The sequence below is a fragment of the Camellia sinensis genome, chromosome 2, assembly GCF_055761805.1.
Source record: "Camellia sinensis isolate YWXY chromosome 2, ASM5576180v1, whole genome shotgun sequence".
NCBI classification, from domain to species: Eukaryota; Viridiplantae; Streptophyta; class Magnoliopsida; order Ericales; family Theaceae; genus Camellia; species Camellia sinensis.
The window spans coordinates 187,426,750-187,454,602 of NC_138962.1; the positions used below are offsets into that span (position 1 = coordinate 187,426,750).

Below are 27,853 nucleotides of genomic sequence, written 5' to 3' on the forward strand. Positions count from 1 at the left end.
AACATTAATCAATTCCCAGTTCGGCCGCCGATAAGGCCTTCAATTAGCAGTTTAAACATAAAACATGAACAGATAGTCAAACAGTCAAACAGATAGAATACAAATTAACACACATACTCAGTCAATTCGATTCCATTTTTTCAGTCAGTCAGTCAGTCAGTTCAGTACTTTAATCAGTTCAATTATTAGTCATAATCAATCCAGTTATCAGTCATAATCAATCCAGTTATCAATCATAATTAGTTCAGTTTAACGGTAATCAGTGTTTATCGGTAAGCAGTGGTGAGGGTTATTACAACATGAGACCCTCGTCATCTGCATGCAGGATCATGGCTTGCTTATAATGACAGATGTGGTCTGTGGGATCTGATTTTCCGTCGTATAGGGTGAACGATGGGGCCTTGAACATTTTGGGTGGTACTGCCCTTGCGATCCGTCGCACAAAGGGGTCATGTTGGTCTTCTTCGTCTGAATCATTTCTTCTTCTCTTATTCCGTGCACGTGGACTTGCCTCAGAAGAACTGGAGACTCTGACTCCTCCCTTCTTTTTGGGGTCTGGGGATGAGGAGTCAGAATCATTGTCATTATCTCGTCTCCAAGCTGAAGGTCGTAGAATGTCCTTTCTCAGAGGTTTTTCCAGGTCTTGGCGCGCGGCCTATTGGGATTTTTCCATCTCTAAGGCCAAGTCGTGTCGAAGGCGCTCGTTTTCAGCCATCATGTTCTCCAACTTCTGCTCGTTTTGCTTCCCCTGATCCATAATCGCTTGCATTGTTTCATCAGCTGAGTCGAAGTTTAAGGCTCTTCTTGCAGTAATGTTTTCTGGTCCCAGCATGGTACTTGGAGTTGTATCAATTGGTGGCGTAAGGTTGTCAACGACTGCCAAAGGATCTTCCGTCACGCCCGCCATGGATGTGCTAGAGTATTCCCACACACGGCGCCAATTGTGGGGAAGTGGTTTGGAAATACTCTTTGGATCCAATGGGACACTCAAGATCCTCAGCTAGTAACTTGAAAAGGAATGAACACTCCGGTCGGGGCTGCCGGAATTAGCACTCCGATGGATAAGTCAGTGTATACTCTCTTGATTGCTTGTGTCTTAAGCCAAGCATACTAGTTCTCACATACCTCTCTTTGGTTGATGCCCTTCTATTTATATCTTACTTTGGGCCTCAGGGTCGGGCCCACCTTTAATGTACCGTGTAACTATTTACTCGGCTTCTTTTGTTGCAAACCACTCTTCACTCGGCTCCTCGTTCAACTGGTTATGTGGCCGATTAGGATACTTCTGAATTTGTATAAGACGGGGCCGAATACAATATATATATCTCGATTCTCTATGTTCACTTATTCGGCCTCTTTGCACCCCCTAATACTCGGCCTCCATAATGATCATCAAGTCCAAAGAGCGAAAAAGTCACTACACCGCATTGGAGAAATTCTTTCAACGGATCAGAGAATACGGATTAAGGTTGAACCCACAAAGTGCACGTTCAAGGTGACAGCAGGGAAAATGCTAGGGTTTCTAATCACATAGAGGGGAATTGAAGTAGATCTTTTTAAAATCAAGGCCAACTCAGAAATGCCACCACTAAAGACTGAAAAAGAGGTGCGCGGCTTTCTGGGTGAAGTAAAATTCATAAGACGGTCTCTTTCCAAATTGACCTTCATTTGTGAACCATTATTTTGGTCGTTTGTCGGCTCATTATCCGATTAAGAACATCGTTCCAATACAAGCAATTGCAGTTTTAAGTTTATGCGAGTGCGGTGCTCATGATGCAAACTGAATCTCTTTTCATAAAATCTGTGAGGTTTTACTCTGATCATGGGTTTTATAAAAGGTACAAATCTTTTGAAAAGAAAAAGTAAAAACTAACTAAAGCTATACAGGTGCTAAGCTACAAAATAAAAGATGCTAAGGAAAATAGTACAAAAATCTGCGCCAGTTGCCTCAGGCTCGAGATGCCCTTTTCGTCCTCTTTCTCGGAGGGGACTCAGGGACACTGTCTCCGTCAGTGCCGCTATTTGAATCAGACTCTGAGCTAGAGCCAGTATCATCTTCTTCGCTCCCTGACATAGAGCCGATCTCGGCGCCCTCCTCACTTTCAGAACCTGAACCAGCATCATCATCTCCATTCTCAGTTGACTCAGAAGGTTGGCTCACAGCCTCCTCATTATTGTTGGTCTCAACATCGTCACCACTCAAAATTGGGTCTGAGGAAGAAGAAGTCTCCTCTATCTGGGATTGACCCCGAGCAGCCCTACCTCTGCCTCGGCCTCGACGCTTATTTTGGCAGTGTACTGGGGCCTGTCTACCTCTCATCCCTGCCACTGGAGGAGGTGCCACCGGTGCTGCCACTGCCGCTGATGCCCTCGGTGCAAGTAGAATCTAAAAAACAAGTGTCGGTATATTAGATACAGTGTATGTATTGTTGCACAATGTAGTATGCAGAATGAGTGTAGCATGCAGTAAACGTAGCTTAAGAAAGCCAGATATAGTATGAGTACAGTGTGCCAGTGTAGTGTGAGGTGGTGTGAATACATGTTAGTCTACTAGTGGAAGTATGGCATGTCAATGTAGTGGGGAAAGCAATGCGATGCATGAGAGGGAGCAAAATATGCCTGAATACCATGGAGACCAAGTAGTGTCTCCCTCTTCTGCACCATGCTGACCAGAGAAGCGACCAGCTGGAGGAGGCCCTCTGTGTACTCTGTGGGCGCCAACAAGTGAATTTGAATAATCAGTATTTGAAAGGGAAAAAGTACAGGATGCATGTTGTAAAGCATGGTTCATACCTGATGTGCGCATGGGGCTCTGACATATCTCTGCCTTGCCTTTGGTGACTCTATCAGAATTTAATAGGCTGTCCTGGTCGACCGCCAATATGTAAGCACAACAAGAATCGCCGGCCAACTGGTAACTTGCACAACAGGAGGAGCCCCTCCAATACTAGCTTCAGCCTCCTGAACAGCCTCACCAGCCAAAGGAGCATCTGCTACATCACCCGTGCGAACTCCGGTCAGGGGCAGCATAAGATAAGTCTAGATGAAGGTCATGTAATCTCCGTCTCCTCGAAAGTAGTCGGCGTCCAGCCCCACCATATATTGAATAGTCGCCTTAGTTTGGAGGCTATCAGCTATCCTCATGGATATTGGGAGCAGCATAGGAACAACCGGGGCAGGCTTGCCCAAAGTCTAGCGGACAAATTGTTCTCCCAAGAACCAGGCCAGGCAGAATGGGCCCTCTAGTAAGATCCAGTACTGGGAGGTGCCCAAGCCCCGGCGTACTGGTCCCTAACTCTGGTTGACATCATCGCCCAGGGCTGCCAGGTGATCTACAAATAGAGGATGCACAAGTTGATAGTTGCTGTCAGTTGTCAGAATATGAATCAAAACAATAGCAATGAGAATCAAGTAGAAATGGTTGTAAGTTTCGGATTACCTCGCGGGCAACCACCATATCAAAGTATCAACGATAGAAGGTGAATGTGTTGTCCTCACAGCTCCAACGCCGGTATCGGCTGTCATTTCATTGCGAGTAAGGTACGGCTGGAGAAATCTCATCCATCGGCTCTAGGGCAAGGGCCGGGAAATAGGCGTAAAAACTAATAGGCATGAACAGATATCAAACAGAAAGTGCAAAGCAGAAAGCATAATGCAAGAACAAATGTAAAACAGAAATGCAAAGTAGAAAGAAAAAGTAGCAAACCGAGTTGAAAACACAGTGCATACCTCCCAGGCTCTCCAGTAGCCTCCGACCTTGTTCTCCCTCATGCGAGAACTGGAGCTCATGTAACCATAGAGTGTGGCGAGGCCAGCTCCACCCCAGTCATAAAACCAGACTCGGGGTAGGGTTACAAGGGTGCTTAACAAGTACAAACCCATGGTATTCCACCTGTTCGCAAACAAGGTGGTACCAAGAAGGTATATCAAGAAGCCCCGGGTGTACTGCTTTGTCTCCTCTTGTGTCTCGGGCTGGCTCCCGCGGAAGTGCTCAAGAAACTAGCTGTATCTGACCATAGTTGTCCTAGATAGAGGTGGGCTCACTCTGAGCAGGTAGATCTAGGCCATCTCCCACTGGCCTATGTCCATGTCAAAAAGGATCGGATCACCCCCTACTCCCAAGCCTGTGATCATGGAGAAGTCATAAGGAGTCATCGTCATCTCCCAGGTGGAAGAGAAGTGGAAGGAGTTGGTGGTATCCCACCACCTCTCCACCAACGCTCTGAGTAGGGCCCGGCTAGCCATATGTTGTGGGAGTTTGATGTAGAAAAGGCCAAAGCCCGCCTCGTTGACCAACTCACGGACCTGGGCAGGAAGCTCATGGTACCAGTCTCTAGCAGTCACGGTCCAGTAACCCCTATAGGAGTGAGAGTTCTCCTATGGCAAAGAAAGAACGAATCAGATGAAAGACAGTACTACAAGTTAGGCAGATAATGGCAGTGTCAAAATGGTTAGAAGATAGTTAGATGCAAGTGTATGAAAGTAGCGCTGTAGGAGAGGTAGGAGTTCGGCTTCCTTAGCAAAGTATCCTCTGGCACGCCATCAACGAAATCATCAAAGCACATCATGCCTCACAGTGCCATCATGTTCGTACAAGGGTGGTAAGTGGTCGGATCAAAGGGTCTCACCCTCAATGGAAGTAACTCAGGCTCAATCCCTAGAGCGAACTATGCCTCGAAATCAACAGCAATGTCCTCTGCCGCCTTGTCAGACCCACGATCGTCGGCTCCTCAACTTCAGCAGGGGGTGGAAATATAGGTGGAACCTTGGGAGGGGCATCATCATGAGGAATGTCATCTGCCATCTAGAAAGCGGGGTGAAAACTGGTGAAAAATAGAGAAAATGTGAAAAAATATGGAAAACTTAGGAAAAGTCAACCCTAGGAGAGCGAAAATGAGAGAAAAAGTCAAAACCTGGGAAAGTTAACAAAACCCAAGAGAAACTTGAGGGAAACAAGCCCAAACTGATGAAAACCCAGAAAAATCAATGAAAAAAATTATGATCGATTCAAAGTTTAGAGGATCAAAGGGGGTTTATGAAAAAAGTTTGCGTGGGGCATTGGAAAACGCGTACAAAGAACAAATCTAGAGGAAGGAAGCACCTAGAGAGAGGGAGAATGATTTCGGGTATGTGGGTGTGAGGAAATGAAGTTTGGTGGTGTGTTTATAAAGACCCATGCCGAAAAGACCCATTTGCCCCTGAATTTTCCGGCCGTACACTATTAGTGGCCAGCCGACCACTTTTTTGCCCAGTGCTGGTTTTGTGGTCCTCAGCGTATAGGAGGTCCTTTGCTGGGTCTAAGAAAAAGGATTGAGGTATTTGAAGTAGATTTGATTCCTGAGGATCTCAAACTTGGGTTCCTGTTGCATCGTTTCAAATCCCGTTGGGTCTCTGGCACGCAAATGTGCCCCGATTTCAAATCTGAACAAGTTGTTTCCTTTTGAGTATTTTGTAAAGCCTCCGAGGGGTTAAGTAGGAGGTCATCATATGCTTTCGATTACCTTGTATAGAAGTTACATGTTTTTACCTTGCATAGAAGTTACATGTTTTTACCTTGCATAGAAGTTACATGCTTTTAATTACCTTGCATAAAACATGCATAGAACCTTATTATTGTCGTCTTATGTTGCATGGAACTTGTATTGTCATCATACTAATTTTCACTTACGCCATCTTGTGTCGTGTGCATATGTGGTGCTTTCTAAAATGTCACTTTGTGCATCTATCGCACACTTTCATTACATTGTGCATTTATTGCATAATCTCGTACTCTTTGCATCTATTACAGTATCTCAGGACGTGTGAAACGCAACCCTGAGCGGTTTTTCTCCTCTTGTCATGATTTCAGCGTGGGTAGAGTATCTCAGGACGTGTGAAACATAACGCTGAGCGATTTTTCTTCTCCTCTCATGATTTTAGTGTGGGTAGAGTATCTCAGGACGCGTGAAATGGGACCCTAATCAGTTTTTCTCATCTTCTCACAATTTTAACGTGGGTAGAGTATCTTAGGACGCGTGAAACGTGACCCTGAGCAATTTTTCTCCTCTTCTCATGATTTCAGCATAGATAAAGTATCTTAGGACGCATGAAACGTGACGCTAAGCGATTTTTCTCCTCTTTTCATGATTTCAGCATGGATAGAGTATCTTAGGACGCGTGAAACGTGACCCTGACTAGTTTTTCTTCTCTTTTCAAGATTTCAGTGTGAGGAGAGTATCTCAAGACATGTGAAATACGACCCTGAACAGTTTTTCTCCTCTTCTCATGATTTCTGCATGGGTAAAGTATCTCAGGACATGTGAAACGCGACCCTGAGCAGTTTTTCTCCTATTCTCACAATTTTAGCCTGGGTAGAGTACCTCAGGATGCGTGAAACGTGACCCTAAGTGGTTTTTCTCCTCTTATCACAATTTCAGCATGGGTAGAGTATCTCAGGACGTGTGAAACGCGATCTTAAGTTGTTTTTCTCCTCTTCTCACGATTTTAGCGTGGGTAGAGTATCTCAAGACGCGTGAAACGCGATCCTGAGCAGTTTTTCTCCTCTTTCCATGATTTCGGCATGGTGAGAGTGTGTTTTTAGTTCTTTTTGCATGAAACCTATTTTGATTTAAGCCTGAGGCTCATTCATATGTTGTTATCTTGTTATTGCTTATTGCATTGTCTTGCATGATCATGATTTTTTTCAAAATAGTCGACTTCATGAAACTTGTGAGGCCAGCTTTCAATTTCTTTGTGCATATCATTTGCATTTTGCCCATAAACTACGTTAGTTTGATTCCTTACAAAGGGATATGTAGGTAACTTTTGGGCTCAACCAATTTAATTTGTGTCTTGATTGTTTGCCCAAGTCTTACAGCCTTGTCAAAATGGGTCGTCTCTAGGCTTTGACATTCACTCGCGTCATTTTATGACTTCGAGACCTGTCAAAGAGGGGCAACTATAGACATCTCATTTTTGACTGCCCATATGACTTGGGCGCCACCTGCTGATGAATTTGTATATGCTTGTCAAATGCTCGAATTCCTCAGTAGGAAGCCTCAGCTTTGAGCCTCAGAAACATGCCAACTTTGCACCATTTTTTTTTTGGACCAAAACAACAACTTTCCAAGCCTAACCATCTGAGACTTGCAGGCCCACTAGTGGTTTATGGCTAGCCCCTATTAGTGGCTTGCAGGCCACTTATACAAAAACCAAATATTTTTGGCCAACTGTCTCCACAGATGCATGCACCATACCAGCTGTATTTGTTTGGATATTTCCGAGAGTCTTTCATATATTTCTATCTATAGATGATCCTCTCTTACGATATACGATTAGAAAAATTTACTAGAGAAAAAGTTTAAAAAATATTTCTCTCTCTACATTTCTCTCTCTACATTTCTCTCTCTCTCTCTCTCTCTTTCTCTCTCTCTCTCTTGCACCTTACCTACTATTGACGTACACTCTTTAAGCCAAACTTACAGAGTTCTTTGCTGAGGTGTCTAAGCTTGCATCTTAGCTCTTGAGGGTGTGAATTGGTGGTTTATAATTCAAAAGGGATACTCCTCTTCAAGAGGTATAATTCCTAGCTTTGTTTCCCTTATTTATCTACTGTATTTATTGCTATTTTTAGGCTATTTTTCACCTATATTTTTGGGCTGAAACTTGTGGTTTAAAGCCATTAAAGGTAGAGAGGTGGACCACACTTCTTTGAAGCTTGCTTCCTAGGCTTTTGCCCTTGTGTTTCCCTTCATTTCATCAACTTTTTTTTGAACTTTTTACCACTGAATTTCAGATTTTTTTAGAGGTTAAAAATCATGTTTTGAAGTCCAAAAAATAGAGGGGGTAGCCTTCCCTCCTTGTGCTTGTTTACTAGCTTAATTGCTTTTTTTTTTAGCTTACTTTTTAAGCTATTTTTACCTTGATTCCAACACTGTTTTGAGCTAATTTAGGACCGATTTTAGGTGTTAGTTTCTTTTATGTTTTGCATAGTATGCTTGTACTGTAATGGTCCTCATAGGTTTGGTGTTTTAGGCACTAGAAACCAAGTTATTTGAGTTGATAGCATTTATTTAGTGCTTTCCATACTTGTGATCATCTTTAATCACCTCTGCATCTCTTTCATTTCTTGGTTCTTTTTATTGCCTTGAGAATTGTTTCAACCGATTGATTGTTCAAGCTTGAGATAGAGATCATTGTACTTAATGGTTTAATCTCCTCGGAGGTCCATTACCAACAGCATGACATCTCTCTCATGTCCAAAACAACCCTTTGTTTGATATTTCTCTCCATTAGTGGACTCAATCTTCATTATTGGACTTAATTGACTAATGAATGGTAAGGTAATTGAAATGGAATAATAAAATTGGGTCTAAAATGGAATAAGATGATAATATGGTTTGGGGCTAAACCGGACGTTAGTTGAACCCATTGAGTCTTAGGCAATTTCATACTTATTAGTGATGATAATTGTTTAAGAGTCAAATGTCAATCGCTTCCCTTGATCCATCTCATGATAGAGAGGAGGTTTTGTTGGTCATTTGGTTTCCCTCATTGAGCTTTTGTCCAATCGAGCCATAGATCATCATGCAACAACTTTGCAATTATTGATGATTTGTGAATCGATTTTACCCCTCCTTTGAGCAATTTCATGATAGGAAGAGGCAGAGAAGATGAATATCCCCTGGAAACACCCTGTTTCTGATCTGTTCATTTTCTATTGCAGTAAGGCCATGTAGATACCCCATTTTTGACCGTCCTCATGACTTGGACGGCATTGTTTGTGCACACGATGATTGTGATTGCATGTGTTCATTTCGAGTGCTCAGAGTCCTCGGTGGTGTACCCTACCTTTGAGCCTTGAAACCTTGTCTGTTTTGTGCCTCGTTTTGGAACAAACCCTTAGTATTTCAAACTCAAATCTCCAGTGCTTCAAACCTCAACACCTTGGGACCAGCACGCCACCTTGGGTGCCTTGTCGGCCCCCTTGTGTGCCTTACCAGCCACCACTGTGCCTTGTTGGTCAGTGGTGTGGCCTGCCGGCCACTGATGCCTTTTTTTAGATATTTTCTTGACAGTTGTTCCAGCTGTTGGCACAATGGTCTTGATCACCATACACGTGTATGGATTGATTTAACTTAGCCAAATGCATGTTTTTCTATAAATATGGGGTGTCCTCCACCATTTTTGAGGGTTAGAAATTTTGGAACAAAATTATCTCTCTCTCTCTCTCTCTCTCTCTCTCTCTCCCTCTCTTACAATTTTGTGCATACTTGCTTGGTTTCTCTACACTTTTGTCGATCAACCCTTGACCAAAGTTGCTTCTCTTTGGGCTGAGGTTACGTGAGACCCTCTTTGAGCTTTAGAAGGTGATTGTGGTTTGCTTTGTTGCCTAATTTATGGGTTGGCTTCAAGAGGTATAACAATTACTTTGTTAGCTTGTTTTACATACTTTCTTTGCCTTCTTCTTTTAATGTTTTTGGGCTGATTTTGAGCTGTAAAAAACTCTATTTTTGTGGCCTAAAAGTGGTGGTTTGAGGCCATTTTCAGTTAGGGGATGGTTCACCCTTCTTACTTCTTTGTTTGTAAAAGCTTTTGTACCTTTGTTCACCACTTTCAAACCAACTTTTTTGGGCCTTTTAAACACTTAATTTCATAGGTTTTTCAGTGGCAAAAAACTCATTTTGAAGTCCAAATTTGGAGGGGTTAGCCTCCCCTCCTGTGTCTTGTTTGTATGCTTAGTTAGCTGTATATGTTAGCATATTTTTCTAGCTTAACTTAGCTTAAGTCCAACATGTTTTAGCCTTTGAAATGACCTGCTTTAGCTCTGTTTTTGGCTGGTTAGTTCATTTGAGTCTTATTTTGCCTGGTTATAGTGTAATAGTCTTCACAAGTTAGTGTTTTAGGGTCTTAAACACCTCTTGTTTGAGTTGATAGCATCTTTTGGTGTTATTTTTCACTCCATTTTAGCGTTATAAACTCTGCAACCTCCCTCTTTGCTTCACTCTTTCATTTGCTTTTGAGGGTTGTTTCAAGCTTGGGGTCCTTTAAGCTTGAGATTGAGGTCATACTTAATGGTTTAATCCTCTTTGAGGGTTCATTATCAATGGCATGATCTCTCTCTTGCCTTACATTATCCCTTGGTTGACACTTCTTTCATCTTAGAGGACACTCACCAATGGTCAAATTGATTAGAATGATTTGGTAACTAAAATGTGTAAACAAAATTGGCAAGTAAAAGTGGCAAGATAAGCATTTCTTTGTGTTGCATTGCATGTGTTCAAATCGGACGTTAATTTGAATACAAGGAAAATGGGACATTTCATACTCAAAAGTGATGAAATGTGCTACTTTCCTAGGTCTCTGTTACCCTTGATCATGGATGATAGGGTGATGGCATTTGAGTCTTGTTTTGTATTCATTGAACTTGTACAAATTGGTCCCTTAACCATCATGCATGGAAATTGCTTGATTGATGGTTTGAGGGCCAAATGTATCACCCCTTTGAGCTTGTCTTGATGATAAAGAGGGATACAGAGTGCAAACAACCTGTGAGAATACCCTATCTTTGCCCTGTTTGCTCTTTGCTGCAGCATGGAATTGAGTATCACTAGTGGCCGGCCAGCCACTGTTACTGGCCAGCTACCCCCCAGTGTTGAACGGCAACCCCTCAATGGTGGCCAATGAACTTTGGGCAGAATGATTGTGAAACATGGTAGATTTGATCTGCAAGCAGAAACAGTGCAAAGGTTTCGAGGGTAGACAACAGGTGTTCTTCGGGTGAAAACCGAGAACGCATGGGTCTCGTTCGCTTCCCGGGACTAGCATACCTTATGTTGTAAATTTAATTAGCTTAGTCTAGTTAAATTATTCAATTGTCGTTCATTTAAATTAGCTTAGATAGCTAGCTTATCTTATGCAAGAGTTGTAATTAATTAGTTAGTTTAACTAATTATTCGATTTCATTTTGCGATTAGTTAACTAGAATAGTTAATTAATTCAAGTTTTGTAATAATTAGTTAGCTTAATTAGCGTAGCTAGTTAGTTAGCTTATTCATTCGGACTCTCCTTCATAAGAGCAAAATGATGTAATAACGTGTATGTCTTCCAACCCCATGCCTTTCTTCCTTTTATTTAATTGCTTTTGATGGTTAGATTAGGAGCATCACATTTCGATTAGCATATCGCATGCTTGCATCCATTCATCTCATATTGCATGTACCGAAGCTCGGTCCATCATTCAAACTGCATTGTCATTTCAATACTTTGTTGAATACGTGCTTAGACTGCATGTCTTGGATTAATTCATATGTCATATTAGTAGCCGAGCCTATTAATTGCATATTGCATGTGTTGCATTAGAAATTTTGCATAGTTAAGAATCATGCATATTTTTCTAACTCATATCTTCTTAGCTTGGAGTAATAGGTGAGTTTTAATACTTTAGCATACCTGCATGAGTGTGAGTGATTATCATGACTAGCATGCTTGCCATGAGGCTAAATGCTTAAATGCTATAACTGTTTGAATGCCTATGGATGAATGCTTGTTGTTTGAATTGGAACGATTCAACACATGTCCGTTTTAAGCCCACTTTGTTGAGTGGCAAATCATCTTTAAGCCCACTATGTTTGGTGGCAAATTCGCAACCTTAAGCCCACTTGAGGTGGCAAATTCAAACCATTTTCGCAAACAAACATGAAATCGAATTGTTCTAACTTAAGCAAACTAGTCTATACTTGTTTGTGCACATCACATAGTAAAGCTAGCTTAATAACCGGAACAAGAGCACATAATGTTCATAAAAATCATATCATGATTAGTAGAGGCTGATCTTTGATCGGGCGAGCAAGGGTGCTCAATTCATGACCTTCCCCCTTCGTACCCAAGTTCCCGAGCCGAGGCAACTTTGGTGATGACGGACATGTGGCCTTTGGCACGAGTCAGGATTTCCTAAATTTTCCCAAAATAAAATATTTAGGTGGCGACTCTGTATTTGGTAAAACAGTCCAATTTTGGCATTTTTGATTCTAAAATCGATTTTTCAAAATAATTTGCCAGATTTGGACTCTTTGGTGTTTATCAATTTCACATTGTACTTGTGAGATTAGATTCAGAACCACGGGAGTCCAAACTGTGAGGCTTCTTTTCAAACCTTTTGAAAGGGGGCGCGAAAGAGGCGAGCCACGGGCCATATTTACATTAGTGGCCGGTCGACAACTATTTGCAACCAGCCATCCACTATTTATGGCCTGCTGTCCACTTTTGTGTCAGGAGGTAGTGTTATTTTCTTGCAAGCAAAGCAGAAGCAGAGGCAAAACAAGAGCTTTTTCTGCAGGCAGAACAGTCCTGGAAACAAACAAAAGTGTTTCCAGGAGGATGTTCGCGTTGGCATGCACGGTTCACTACCCTGCTCGAGTTCAATTAGTTATTAATTTGTTAATTAAATTAGTTGATGCCACGTGTAATAATTTGTGAATTCCCATTTGTAACTAATTAGTTAGTGTAATTAATTAGTTAATTTCAATTTGTAATAATTAGCTAGCGTAGTTAATTTATTTAATTTGGTTTGTAATAGCTAGTTAATTAGCTTAGCTAGGCTATTTATTCGGACCCTCTTGTGCGAGGGCCAATGTGTAATAATGTATGTCTTCCAACACCCTTTCTTTCTAACTTTTATTTAATTGCTTATAGTGGGTAGCTTAGAACATCATATTTCTTTTAGCATTTCCCATATATAAAGCATTAAAACTGCATGCTAACAAATTGATTCACATACCATGTTAATAGCCGAGCCTATTGAAATTGCTTATTCCATGTGTTGTATTAGTCATGTTGCATTAGTGAGAGCATGCATTTTTTCTAATTCTTTTCTTTGGCTTGCCTTGGAGTACTAGGTGAGCACTTATTGCTTTAGAATATCGCATGCATGTGATTGTTGCCATGACAAGCATGATTACCATGAGGCTAAGTGCTTAAATGATATATCTCTTGGATGCTTGTTGATGAAGGCTAATTGCTTAAATGGGGAGAATTTTGATTAATGTACATATGAGATCACTTTTTTGAGTGGTACATATTCAAACTCTTTTCAAACAAACATAAATCAAAGTGTTCCAACTTTTACAAATTAGTCAATAATTGTGTGCAACACATAGTAAAGTTAGCCTAATAATCGGAACAAGAGCATATAATGTAAATAAGGTTCACATCATGATTAGTAGAGACCGATCTTCGATCGGGCGAGTGGGGTGCTCACTTCATGACCTTCTCCTTTCGTACCTAGGTTCCCGAGCCGAGACAATCTTTGTGATGACGGACACATGGCCTTTGGTACAAGTCTCGGATTTCCAAAATTTTCCAAAAATATTTAGGTGGCGACTCTATAATCTGGCAAAACAGTCTATTTTTGGCATTTTGATTCAAAATCGATTTTCCAAAAGAATTGTTGGATTTGGACTCATTTGTGTTTATCTATTTCACATTGCACTTGTCAAATCAGATTCAGAACCACGGGAGTCCAAACTGTAGGGCTAGTCGTATTCGAAAGGAGCACGAAAAGCAAGCAACATTCGTACAGATTGTTTGGAGTGCTACTACAATCTGTAAAGATCATTGTATCTTGAGAGATAGACGCCATTTATCCGTAAGCACCGAAGCGGGGCGAATCTGTCTTAAGGACAGAATTTCACACTCGACTTGGTCTTTTTATACTTATTCGGTTCGGTAAATAAATTTTGTAAGTAATTTATTTTTATTTGTTTCATTTGGTTTCAAGTTATTTATTTTACACAAAAGATTGTTTCAACAATCTTAAGACAGATTCAAATTATTCTATTTATATAGAATTTTTCGTTTGTTTTCTTTTCTTCCTTTCTTCTTCTTACAGAAATTATTTTCAGTAGTTTTGCAAATAATATTCTGGTTGAAAAAACAAATAGTAGTAATATACTATTTGAAAAATAGTAGTAATATATTTTTTATTTTCTTTGACAACTAGTAGTAATATACTGGTAGTCATTAACAATTCAAAATATTTATTTGGAAAGTTAGTCATAAATTAATTTTGGTTTTCAGAAATAATTTCTAAGTTTTTATTAATTAAAATTTTGTTTTAGTATTTTAATTATTAAAGTGTAACAGAAATTTAATTTTTTGTGTGTAATTAATTTGCTTAAATAAAATTTTATTTTATTTTCAAATTAATTGAAAATAAAAGTTATAATTCTTGTTTCTTTTATTTTTACAGAATTTAATTCTGTGGTTTTGGTTTAATTTTTTGTGTAGTATAGCAATTCTAATTATAATTTTGTTTTATAATTTAGAATTCATGCCTACTGAAACTAATACTCAAACAAGTACTGGTATGGTGGCCGCAATTGCTCTTACCCCTCATCCTGTTGTGATTGTACCAGTTAATCATGGTGAAAAGCCAGAGAAGTTCTTACGAATTGATTTTAAAATATGGCAGCAGAAAATGTCGTTCTATCTTACTACTCTCAACCTGGCGGGTTTCCTCCGTGAGAATGCTCCTACTATGAAAGGTGATGAAACGAACCTGCAAGTGGTTGCTGCGGTTGATGCTTGGAAATATGCTGATTTCCTTTGCCAGAACTATATCTTGAACGAATTTGATAACACACTATACATCGTCTACAATCCTATCAAGACGGCAAAGGAACTCTGGGAATCTTTGGAGAAAAAGTACAAAACAGAAGATGTGGCTCAAAGAAATTTGTGGTTGGAAATTTTTTGGATTTTGTGATGGTTGATTCTAAAACTGTGATCTGCCAAGTTAGAGATCTCTAACTCATTCTACATGACATTCATGCAGAAGACATGTCTCTCAGTGAATCCTTCCAAGTTGCTGCCTTAATTGAGAAATTACCACAAGGCTGTAAGGAATTCAAGAACTAACTCAAACATAAGTGCAAAGAAATGACTTTGGAAGAATTGATTGTGCGTTTGAGGATTGAGGAAGACAACCACAATTTTGAGAAGCGGGTTGGTAAGCATCCAATGGAGTCTAAGGAAAATGGGTGGAATATGCTTCAAAAGCGAAAAAACAGAAATATCCTGGAGAAAGTTCCGTACAAGGCTCTAAAGGAGGGGGAACTAAAAAGTACAAGTTTAATGACAAATGTTACATTTGTGACAAAAAAGGACATCGGGCCAAAGATTGCCGAAGCAAGCGCAAAGGCAAAGGAAGATCAAACAAGAAGCCTGCTCAAGCCAACATGACCAAGTGGACAAAATTTCCAATGGTGTAGATAACATAAATCTTTCTATAGTAGTTTTCGAGGCGAACCTTGTTGGAAATCCTAAAGAATGGTGGGTGGAACTGGTGCTACTCGCTACATCTGTGCCGGCAAAAAGATGTTCACATCTTACTTTGTAGTAGACAACGGTGAACAACTTTTTATGGGCAACTCCTCACTTATAAAGTTAAAGGACAAGGAAAGATTATTCTGAATACGACATCTGGATAGAAACTCACTCTTAACAATGTGCTGCATGTACCGGACATTCGCAAGAATCTAGTCTCTGGATCTCTATTGTGTAAAAATGGGTTTAGGCCAATGTTTGAAAGTGATAAATTTGTACTTACTAAGAATGAGATGTATGTAGGAAAATGTTACATGTTTGATGGCCTTTTCAAAATAAATGTAATGACTATTGTATCCTCTGTTATTAATAAAAATACATCTTCTTCTAACCTACTTGAGTCTTCAAATTTATGGCATGGTAGACTTGGACAAGTTAATTATGGATCTTTTCGTAGATTAATTAATATAAAATTTTTAACTAAATTTGAAATTGATCTGAATCATAAATGTGAAATTTGTGTTGATGCAAAATTATCCAAGACTCCTTTTCATACAATTGAAAGGAGTACGGAACCACTTGAATTAATTCATAGTGACATTTGTGATTTTAAATCAATTCAAACTAGAGGTGAGAAAAAATATTTTATCACTTTCATAGATGACTATACTAGATATAGTTATGTTTATTTAATTCGAAGCTTTAGAAACTTTCATTCAATATTAGAATGAAGTTGAAAATCAACTTGGTAAGAAAATTAAGAAACTTAGAAGTGATAGAGGTGGTGAATATTAGTCACTTTTTGATGAATTTTGTAAAGAATATAGAATAATTCATCAAACCACCGCTCCTTACTAACCTCAGCAAAATGGAATTGTTGTAAGGAAAAATAGGACTTTGAAAGAAATGATGAATGTCATGTTAATTAGTTTTGGATTACGTCAGAACTTGTGGGGGGAAACAATACTTTCTGCTAATTATATTCTTAATAAAGTACTCCAAAAGAAAGTGGAATCAAACACCTTATGAAATGTGGCATGGGAGAGTACCATCCTACAAATACTTAAAAGTGTGGGGTTGTTTGGCTAAAATGGCTATTCCTAATCCTAAAAAGACTAAGATAGGTCCTAAAACTATTGATTGCATTTTCATTGGTTATGCCAATAATAGTATTGCATATCGGTTTTTGATTCATAAGTTAGAACATTTCGAAATGTATGTAAATACTATTATTGAATCTTAGAATGCATCTTTCTTTGAACCTGTGTTTCCAAATAAGACTGGACAAGAAACTAGTACTAATAAAAGATCTTATGATGTTATTACTAGTCATAATCAAGAACAAGATCAAGTGCAAGAGCAAGAGACAAATCAAAATGAGGAAGAGGAACCTAGGCGTAATAAACGTGCTAGAACCTCAAAATCTTTTGGTCCAGATTTTTTAACATTTTTGTTAGAAAATGAGCCTTTAACTTTTAAAGAAGCTATGTCCAGTCTTGAGGCTCCTTTATGGAAAGAGGCTGTAAATAATGAAGTTAAATCCATCTTGCAAAATCACACTAGGGAATTGGTGGATTTGCCACCAGGTTGTAAACCTCTTGGGTACAAGTGGATTTTCAAGAGAAAAATGAAAGCAACTAGATTAATTGACAAATACAAGTCAAGACTTGTGGTCAAAGGATATAGACAAAAAGAAGATCTTGATTACTTTGACACATACTCACCAGTTACTAGAATAAATCCATTAGAATACTAATTGCCATTGCATCTTTGTACAGTCTAGAAATTTATCAAATGGATGTGAAAACCGCTTTCTTAAATGGTGAGTTAGATGAAAAAATTTACATGGAACAACCAGAATAATTTTCTATTCCAAGGAATGAAAAGAAAGTGTGTAAATTGGTTAAATTATTATATGGTTTAAAACAAGCACCAAAACAATGACATTAGAAATTTGACAAGGCAATGATGTCAAATGGATTTAAAATTAATGAATGTGACAAATGTGTTTATATTAAAAACACAGACAAAGGTTATGTTATAGAATGTCTTTATGTGGATGATATTCTCATCATAGGTAGTAATAATGACATGATTAAAACTACCAAGAAAATGTTGAATAAACATTTTGACATGAAGGACATGGGGATTGCTGATGTAATACTTGGTATGAAAATTACCAAAACATCAGAAGGTTATGCTTTGTCATAATCTCATTACATTGAGAAAATACTTGAAAAATTTACCAAAGATGATGATCATCTTGCTAGAACACTTGTGGATGTTAATTTGCTTCTTTCTAAGAATGTTCAAGAAAGTATTTATCAATTAAAGCATGCCTAAATTATTGGAAGCTCAATGTACTTGATGAACTGCACTTGTCCGGATATAGCTTATGCAGTAAGTAAATGAAGTAGACATATGAGTAATCCAGGAGTGGAACACTGGAAAGCTATTATAAGGGTTCTAAGATACCTCAGATTTACTCGTAACATTGGGCTAAATTATAATAGATATCCAGCAGCACTTGAAGAATACTGTGATGCAAACTGGATATCGGATACTAGAGGCTCAAAATCCACCAGTGGTATGTCTTTACTCTGGGTGGGGCGACTGTATCTTGGAAATCTTCCAAATAGACTTGCATTGCTAGGTCTACTATAGAATCAAAGTTTATAGCTTTGGATAAAGCTGGGGAGTCACATCCTTGAAGATATTCCAATGTAGCCAAAACTGGTGCCTACTATATGCATACATTGTGATAGTCAATCAGCAATAGATAGAGTACAGATTCATATGTCTAACGGTAAGTCACGACACATTCACCGTCGACATAATACCATGAGACAACTACTCTCTAATGGAATTATTTCCATCGAATATATGAAGTCTAAAGACAACATAGCAAATCCACTAACCAAAGGGTTTGCAAGAGAGTTAGTTGAAAATTCATCAAGGGGAATGAGACTTAAGCCTATTAAATAAGAGTTACCACAACGGAAACCCAACCTAGTTGACTGGAGATCCTAAGATCTAGGTTCAAAGGGACAACCGAGTTGTGTATGACTCACAAGGATCACTGGGGAGTCAAACTCTACCTATTTCTTTGATGAAATATTGATGTTTGCAACGTTTTAGGTTAAATAAAACTTCTAATGATTCTTATATCTAGGAATAACTAGTGGAGTATGACAGGATACTTTTCATAAAAAATCACCAATATGAGTGTGAACTGGGCCAGTTCTATAAGAGTTGTGAAGGGCTACCATTCTCTAGAGCACTCAGGAAAGACCAGGTGGTTCAAGGCCAAAATAAACACAATAGTGAGAACTAAATCGTGTCTGGTGATATACTGTGCGAGTTCTATTGTCTTGGTTTACACAAATGGCTAAATAGTTTAAGACATCATGTTCACTGGTTAGCTAGTAAATCTAATAGTGTCTCACAAGAGAATGTTCAAAGCCAAAAGCTACCTATCCTTTGCAGAATATCTCTGATTTCTGTACTCTCAGTAATTAGATCATGTTGTTGCATTTTCTCTCCGTCAAATTCCATTCATGTGGGGGGTTGTTGAAATTATGGTTTTTATAGGCTTATTTTGGGCCAACTTTAAGCCCCCATATTTGAGTGGGTCCCACACGTCTTTTGGGGTGGGTCCAAAGAGGTGATGTGTTCCTTGTTGCATGGCAAGTCACACAATGCAAACGGTTTTTCAAAATCATTTATGAATGAATGGGAAGTTGACGTCGTTTTCGGGGTTCGTGGAATGGACAATTAAAAAAGTAAATTGTGGGTTTCCTTGAAATAGTTATCCCACATTAGAAACTTAAGAGAACTTATGTATATATATAAGTTCTAGGTGGCAACACTTGGGTTGGGTCCCAAGGGACACCCCAAGGGCCTTGGCTCAAACCACCACAAGCGCGCAAGCTGTCGTCCTTCTGATTGGCCGGCCGAGCCGTGCCGGGCACAGGTGCAGGTTTTAGGTTGGGTTCTAACTTTAATTTTTTGGACAAAATTTGTTTGAATATTTTCCAAAAATTCTTAGGCGAAAATTATTTTTTTTGAACAAAAATTAATTCAAATTTTGCACCAAATTTGAATTCAAATTTTCTATGCAAAAATTATGCCTCTTCCAGTCCAAAATTCCCAACAAATTAATCTGTTCTAACAGATTAAAAACTGCCAACACTGGACAGAATCAATTTTGGTTCAAACAGATTCAAACTATCACAGTTTGAATTCTACATGTGTTCAAATTGAATTATGCACCTGTTCATTCAAATTATAACTGTTCGGATCTATCCAAGGGTCACCTTCTTGCCTATAACAACTGGATTATTCCAGCAGTGTTGATAATCCAGAAAAAATTGATTTGTCTTCCTGGTTTTGCTCTCTTTTTGCATTATTCTTCATTCTAGGTTTTAGAGAAATATTTGAGAGTATAGAACACAGGCGTGGTTCATCGTACAGATTGTTTGGAGTGCTACTACAATTTGTGAAGATCATTGTATCTTGGGAGGTAGACGTCATTTATCCGTTAGTACCGAAACGGGGCGAATCTGTCTTAAGGACAGAGTGTCACACACTCGACTTGGTCTTTTTATACTTATTCTCTTCGATAAATAAATTTTGTAAGTAATTTATTATTATTTGTTTGATTTGGTTTCAAGTTATTTATTTTACACAGAAGATTGTTCCAACAAGAAATACAGAGACCACTGATGATGCAATAATGTCATCGTCTTCGGACTACAATCTCTATCTCCTCATGGATATCATTTTCGACATTCTCAATCGTCTCACTGTCAAATCTCTCCACCAATTCAGGTGTGTGTGCAAAACCTTCCAGCACCTTATCTCTAACCCTACCTTCATTTCCTCCCACATCCTCTACCACCGTACCACCACTACAACTGCCACCATTGTCACCTTCAAACACTGCACCACCACCTCCATCTCTCTATTACAATATCAAAACCCTAACAATCTGTTCCACATCTTTTCTAACCACACTCGCGATCTATACCTAATTGGCTCCATCAATGGCCTCATCTGTCTCTGTCTCTCTTTCTCCCACCATCCACTCCATTCCAATCGACGCATCATCCTCCTAGCAAACCCTACTACCAAACACTTCAAATCTCTCCCCCCTTCCACCATCCAAATTCCTTGTAGGTTTTTTCACCTCTCTCTTGGGTTCGGTTTCCGATTCCTATTCCATTCTACTTTTTCTGCCACTAACTACAAGGTCATCAGGATAGTTTATTTCAAGTTATAGACTCGAGCCGAGGTCTACTTTGCAATTTCTGATTGTTAGAAAGAGATTCAGGTTAGGGATTTGCACTTTTATATCCATAAATTGTCTTGTGAGGTGATTGTCAATGGATCTCTGTATTGGTTGCTCTCAACCACTTCAAATCATTGTCTTTGTTTTACATGGTTTGATGTTCCAAATAAGGCTTTTGTTATGTTGTTGGGGCTCAATTTTTCTGGGTTCTATGACGGGACCTCTATCTATTGAAAATTAATGGATTGGAAAGATAATGCTATTGTGGTTGTGTGTGGTCCTGGCAACCCATGTGTTGATGTGTGGATGATAGAGGATTACTGTGGCGCTGAAAGCAATTGGTGTAAGTAATTTGTTATTAGACCGGTTTTGGGTGTTGAATGATTTTGGTTATTGCAATGCACGAAGAATGGTGAGATTATAGTAGAAGATGCACGGGGAAGGATATTCTTGTACAACTCCCAAAATGGAGAGACTAAGTATATTCCAATCGATAGAGTTCAGCTCAAAGCTTTTCAATATGTAGAGAGTTTGGTTTTGATCAAAGGATTCAAAACACAAGAATTGAACAATAAGCACTAATGTTCTGCAAAGGTCAATTTGTCACTCGATCAAATAAATAACTTGAGCATTTGTTTATGCTACTCACTGCAATGCATTTGGTTTTTAAGCTTTTGGTAGCATATGAATGGATAGCTTAGACAAAATAGATAGTTAAGACAATATGGATAGTTAATATTCCTTTAATTCCTCTGATTGGATAGCTTAGACAATATGGATAGTTAATATTAGCTAATTCCTCTGATTTGAGTTTCAATCCTGTTTCATTTGCTTATACTTTCCTTCAAAAAGAAGTGTTCAAGTCCTTTCCTTCAAATTTGGGTATTAGTACAAAATTTTATCCCAGTTAAGGGATGGAATGGAAATAATTGGAGTTTTGTCTGTGTAGTTTGTAGGCTGCTTTGAAATGTTTTCTATGCTTCTGCTTAAAATGATCTAATATTTGCCTCCTTTCACACTGTGTTGGTTGAGGGATTTGGAAAGGAATTTGGAAAAGGAAAGGAAAAAGGTGTGTGAAATTAGGTGAAATGTAGGTATATTTTATTCATATTTCAGCTACCTTTTTTCTTTCCTTTTCCAAATCTCTTCTCAAATTTCTCAACCAAACACAGTGTCAATGAATTGGCACAATTCTTGATGTGTCTGCCTTCATTTTTTTAGATGTTATTTTTATTAACATGGTTTTTTTTTTTTTTTGATCTTTTATTTTTGTATTGATTTATTTTTGGATAATTGTTGCGAGATCTACTAGTCCTATTGAACCTTTTGCCCTAGATGTGGGGTAAGGTCTCTTGATGAGAAGAGAAAAGTACAAAACCAAGTTAGAGGAGCAATATGTGTTGGATGAATGGATTTTTAAAAAATGCTACTACATTTTCTTTGATTTTGTATATGTTTAAGACCATTCATTCTTGGTCCACAGATGTTCTGTAAAGGTCAATTCGTCATTTGAATCAAATGAATTTTTATCCAAATTGAGCATTTGATTTCTTTATGTTACTACAATGCATTTGTGTGTGATGTTAGACTTTACTTCATGTTTTACATACTATAATTTTCATTGACACCCCTTTGCTAAGATAATTCCTTCTTTCACTGGATTGCTACCTAGTTTCTTTTGCTATGGTCATACTGAATTGATTAAACTTCCCAATGCTCTTATTGGTTTATGCAAGGCTATTGTGCTTTAAGCTGTGTTTGGATCATGGATTAGGTTAAAGATTTGGATAGGGAAAAGAAAAAGTGAGAAAATGTTAATGAAATATAAGCTAAATTTGTTCTCTATTTCTCTGACATTCTCTGTTCCCTTTTCGAATCTCTACTCAAATCGTTGATCCAAACACAGTCTTACAATCTACATAGCATTGGAAATTAATTTTTCTTGCTTTTGGTAGCATATGAATGATGTATAATTGTATTTGGTTTTCAATTTAACTAATTTTTACTCTACCATTGATTATGGTTTTGTTTCCTCTCTCTCTCTCTCTCTCTCTCTCTCTCTCTCTCTCTCTCCCTCTCTCTCTCTTTATTTGTGAACATCTGTGTTCAACTATTTTATGATGTGTATTGTTTGGGCTGGTTTCAGCAATGTGGATCCTATGACTGATGTGCAAACATTCCCCTCCCCTAAAAAATACCACGCATTATAATTTTCAATTTTTTTATTTTTTTTATTCTTATTTTTTTAGCGTACTGTTGTAGATTTTAATAAAGAAAGTCTTGAATACCGCTATGCATTAGAGAAAACAACATAGAAGTGTTGGCAGCAAACAATAAAACAATAAAGATGCCTTATAATTTCATAAAAAAAGAAGTCCTAGATAATATTTGTATATATATATATAAACAAAAACTAAAATTAAAACTAAAAGATTTCATGTTAACAACATTATTTTAGACCTCATATTTTTGGAGTTTAATTTTTTTTTTTAAGACACTAATATCGTTTGGCTTTCGTCTTGACTTGATTGAACTTTAAATTTCAAAAGCAATTCTTTTCGTCAACAAATTCTGTATTACAACATTAAATTTTTATGTCTAGCATGAGTGTGGACTCGACTTTTTTCGCGCCCCCTTTCGGAGAGCATCGAATTGGTCCTACAGTTCGGACTCCTATCACGGTTTTGAATCTAATCTCACAAAGTGCAATGTGAGACTAATAAACACCAAAGAGTCCAATCCGGCAAAGCATTTTGGAAAATCAGATCTTTAATCAAATAATGCCAAAACTGGACTGCTTTGCCAGATTACAGAGTCACCACCTAAATATTTTATTTTGGGGGTAATTTAGGAAACCATGACTCGTGCCAAAGGCCACGTGTCCGTCATCACCAAAGTTGCCTCGGCTCAGGAACTTGGGCACGAGAGGGGAACGTCCTGAAATGAGCACCCCCGCTCGTCCGATCAAAAGATCGGCCTCTACTAAACATGATATGTTGTTTTATAAACCTCATGTGTTCTTATCCGGTTATTAGATAACTTTACTATGTGACGCACACAAGCAAGTATACACTAAGTCGCGAGACTTAGAACTAATCAATTCGTGTTTGTTTTCGAAAATGGTTTGAAAATGCCATCCTCAAGTGGGCTAAAATGCCGATTTGCCATCAAACATGATGGGCTGAAACCATGATTTGCCACTTCGCAAAGTGGGCTTAAAACTTACAATCGATGGATTGTTCCAATTCAAGTAACAAAGCCTTCATCCACATGCATTCATGCAGTTAAGCATTTAAGCAAATAGCCTCATGGCAAACATGCTATCATGGAAACATGGCAATCGCACTCATGCAAGCATGCTAAAGCATAAAACTCACCGAGTACTCCAAGCCAAAACAAAAACTAGTTAGAAACAATGCATGATCCTAACTATACAAGATGCCTAATGCAACACATGCAATAATGCAATTAATAGGCTTGGCTACGAATATGGCATTTGATACAATTTGAACAACATGTGATGAACACATATTCAAAGAAGTGTATTGAAATACGATGTAGTTTGAATGATGTGCCGAGCCTCGGTGCATGCAAGACAAATGAATGATGTACACATACGAGCATAAGGTATGCTAATTGAAAATGATCCCTAATCTAACCATCAAAAGCGGTTAAGTAAAAGGGAGAAAGACATGGGGTTGGAAGACAGGCACACACGTATGCACGCTTATTACAACATTACGCCCTCGCGAATGAGGATCTAAATGAATAAGAGCTAAACTATGCTAAGCTAAGATAATTATTACAAAACAACTAATTAACTATTCTAGCTAATTAATTATTACAAACCAATTGAATAACTAGCTATGCTAAGCTAATTAAAATACAAAATGAATTAAGCTAATTAATTACAACACATGTATTAATTAACTACAACTAGCTAATAAATCAATTAAGAGGCTTCGCGGGCGAGGGAGACATGCATGCTCGGTTGGCTTCCTTTCGAAAATCCACTGCCTTGCCTTTGAATGCCTCTATTCGCATTTTGCTTTGGTCTCTGAACATTGCACCAATTTCTAGACTGCTTCTGCTCCAACAAAGGAACATTCTGAACAACTTTTCCACTGATGGCCGGTCGGCAACCATAGGTGGCTATCGGCCACTATTTGTGGCTGTCGGCCACCACTGGTGGCCAGTCGGCCACTCTTTCCCTGGAATTCTCCCTTTTGCTGCAATAGAGAGCAAACAGGGGCAAAGTAGTGTATTCTCAAACAATATATGTACTATTACCCTCCTTATCATTTCTCAAGCTCAAAGGAGTGTAATTCTCGGCTCTCAAGCCACCAACCACGCATTTTCAATGCATGATGGCCAAAGAGTCAAGCTTGTACAAGTCAATGAATGCACAAATAAGACTCAAAGGACCACCACCCTATCCTGCATGATCAAGGGTGACGGCGACCAAGAAACATGACATGTTTCATCACTTTGAGTATGAAACGTCCCACATTTCTTGTGTTTGGATTAACGTCCAATTCAAACACATGCAATGCAACACAACATGCTTAACATGCTCAAGTTTTACTTGTCGTGTTTTATTTACACATTTTAGATTACCGATTAGTCCTTTAATCGATTAAGTCCAAAGTGAGAGTCCTCTAATTGAAAGAGGGCTTAAACCATAAGTGTTTTGAGCATGAAAGAGACTTCATGCCGTTGGTAATGAACTCCTAGAGGAATTAAACCATTAAGCACAAATTCCTCAATTTCACACTTCAAAACAACAAAGGGTTCAAAGTCACTTTCAAAACAAAGTAAAAAGTGAAGAATGTTGGGAGGTTGCAGACTTTTTAGTGCTAAAATGGCATGAAAAATAGTGCTAAAGCATGCGAACAACACATGCACAACATGTTCAAAAGTCGAAAGCATTAAACTAGTAAAGAGCATTACACTAGAAGCATGCAATATCAAGCTTAAATGACCAAACCAACTCTGGACAGAGCTCAAACATGCCAAATTAGTGGCTAAAACATGCTGAGTTTGAAGCATAATAGGCAAGAAAAACATGTGCACATGATAGCTCACAAATAAGGCTCAATGCACAACTCTCAAAAGCAATGAAAGGGTGAAATAAGCAAGAGTGTGACAGAGGTATATGTACTGAAATCACATGTTAAATGATGCTACAACATGCAATCATCTCAAGCAAGACATGTTCAAGGGCCTAAAACACTAAGCTAGTGAAGGCATTTGCACTATAGCTATACAAAACATGAGCCATATGAATAAAGAAACCTAAAATAGAGCTAAAGTGGGCCAAATTAGTAGCTAAAACATGCTAAGATCAAGTCACAAAAAAGTAGAAAAACATGCTCACATGTTAAGCTATCTACACTTGCAAACAAGACACAAGGAGGGGAGGCCACCCCCTCCTATTTTGGACCTCAAAACCAAGTTTTTGCCACTGAAATTCCCCTGGAATTCAATGGTTAAAAAGGCCCAAAAAGTTGTTTCAAAAGGCTTTGAAAAGTAGCACAAAAGGCTTCACAAGCCAAAGAGCAAAAGAGGAGACAACCCCCCCAACTCAACAAGGCTTAAACCATCATTTTAAAACCTTAAAAACATAGTTTTTTACAGTTGAAAAACCAGGTCAAAATAGTATAAAAAGATGGCCAAGCAATCAATTAAAATAAATCTTAAAAGAGGATTTGTTTTCACCTTTGAAGCACAACACTAAATCAGCCAAAATTCTAAGCCAAAACCAAGCTTAAGACCTCAAACCAAGCCTCAAAGAACCTCAGCTCCAAGGTGAAGTGTTTGGTTAAGGGTCTCTTCGCAAGAGTGCAAAGAATTCTCACTTTCAAGCATAATATATATAGAGATAGAGAGAGCGAGAGAGAGAGAGAGAGAGAGAGAGAGAGAAAATTTGCTCACAAATTTTTGTAACCTCAAAAATGGGGCAGAGATGTCCCCTTATATAGAAAATCAAGCCAAAGGCCTGCTTTCATCCTGTATGGAGGATGCATTCAGTGAACAACAGCTGGCACAACTACTGGCTAAGAAAATATCTGAAAAAGGAGAAAAATGGCCTTCGGCCATCATTAGTGCCCGACCGGCCATCAATGTAGCTGACCGGCCATCAACATAGCCGACCGACCGCCACTGGTGGCTGGCAGGCACAAGTCATGGGCGGCAGGCTAAAGGGATGGCCGACAGGTCACCCTCTCCTCTAGAGGTGAAGCAACAAGCTCTTGGTCCACAACCAAGCATAAAACAGATAAGTTTCAAAGGCTCAAAGGCAAGGCACTCCGCCAAGAACTTCAGACATTCAAAACGAACACAAACAGGGATGATCATCAAGTATTCAAACGATGACGTCCAAGTCATGAGGACGGTCAAAAATGGGGTGTCTACACTGAGATTCTCCTAACCTGGTGTTAGTTATCTCTGGCTTGACCTGTACCGTGTGGAGATGTTATTGGAATTACAACTCATTTGCCTTTATCTGCAGGTAACGTGACTCCTAATGTCCATTTTCAAAAGGATTCGGGATTGGATAGCTTCGACAATGTGGAGATTGTATTGGCTCTAGAAGTGGAGTTCGAGCTAGAGATTCCAAATAAAGAAATTCATAAGATTCACTCTTGTTTTCTTGCAATTGAGTAAATCTATAACCATCCAATGGCTAGTTAATATTAGCGAATTCCACTGATTTGAGTTCCAATCCTGTTTCATTTGTTTATACTATACTTTAAAAACAATTGTTCTAGTCCTTTCTTTTTTTGATTTAGGTGTTAGTACATAATTTTATCCCAGTTAAGGGATGGAATGGAGATAATTGGAGTTTTGTTTGTGTAGTTTGTAGGCTGCTTTGCTATGCTTCTGCTTAACTATATCTAATATTTCCTTCCTGTCATTGAATTGGCATAATTCTTGATGTGTCTGCTTTGTTTTTGGAGATGGTATTTCTGTTCAAATGGGTTTTTTAAACCTTGTATTTTTTGTTGCATTGATTTATTTTTGGGTAATTGTGGTGGGATCTAGTCTTGTTGGACCTTTGCCCTAGATGTGAGGTGACATTATTATGTGGTTAGGTCTCTTGATGAGAAAAGAAAAGTGCAAAACTAAGCGGAGCAATATGTGTTCAACAAATGGATTCTTAAAAATTGCTACTACATTTGTATATGTTAATAACATTCACTCTTGACCCACAGTAACTATCTATTCAAATATTCAAAATTGCTTTAACGTAGAATTCAT

At 38.6% G+C, this 27,853-nt stretch overlaps 1 protein-coding gene across 1 annotated transcript; it reads left to right on the forward strand.

The window, feature by feature from the left end:
• The first annotated feature begins 14,344 nt into the window (after window positions 1-14,344).
• Window positions 14,345-27,259, forward strand: LOC145819310 (uncharacterized). Its single transcript, XM_082913289.1, has 2 exons — window positions 14,345-14,522; window positions 27,105-27,259. The coding sequence occupies exons 1-2, from the start codon at window positions 14,345-14,347 to the stop codon at window positions 27,257-27,259; spliced, it is 333 nt and encodes a 110-aa protein (XP_082769415.1).
• The last annotated feature ends 594 nt before the right edge of the window (window positions 27,260-27,853 follow it).

Excerpts from the sequence above, each read along its gene's own strand:
- LOC145819310 (XM_082913289.1), top strand. The coding sequence starts at position 14,345 with ATGGTGGCCGCAATTGCTCTTACCCCTCATCCTGTTGTGATTGTACCA. Across the intron at positions 14,523-27,104 it reads GAATGCTCCTACTATGAAAG|GTAACGTGACTCCTAATGTC; the intron begins GTGATGAAACGA and ends CTTTATCTGCAG.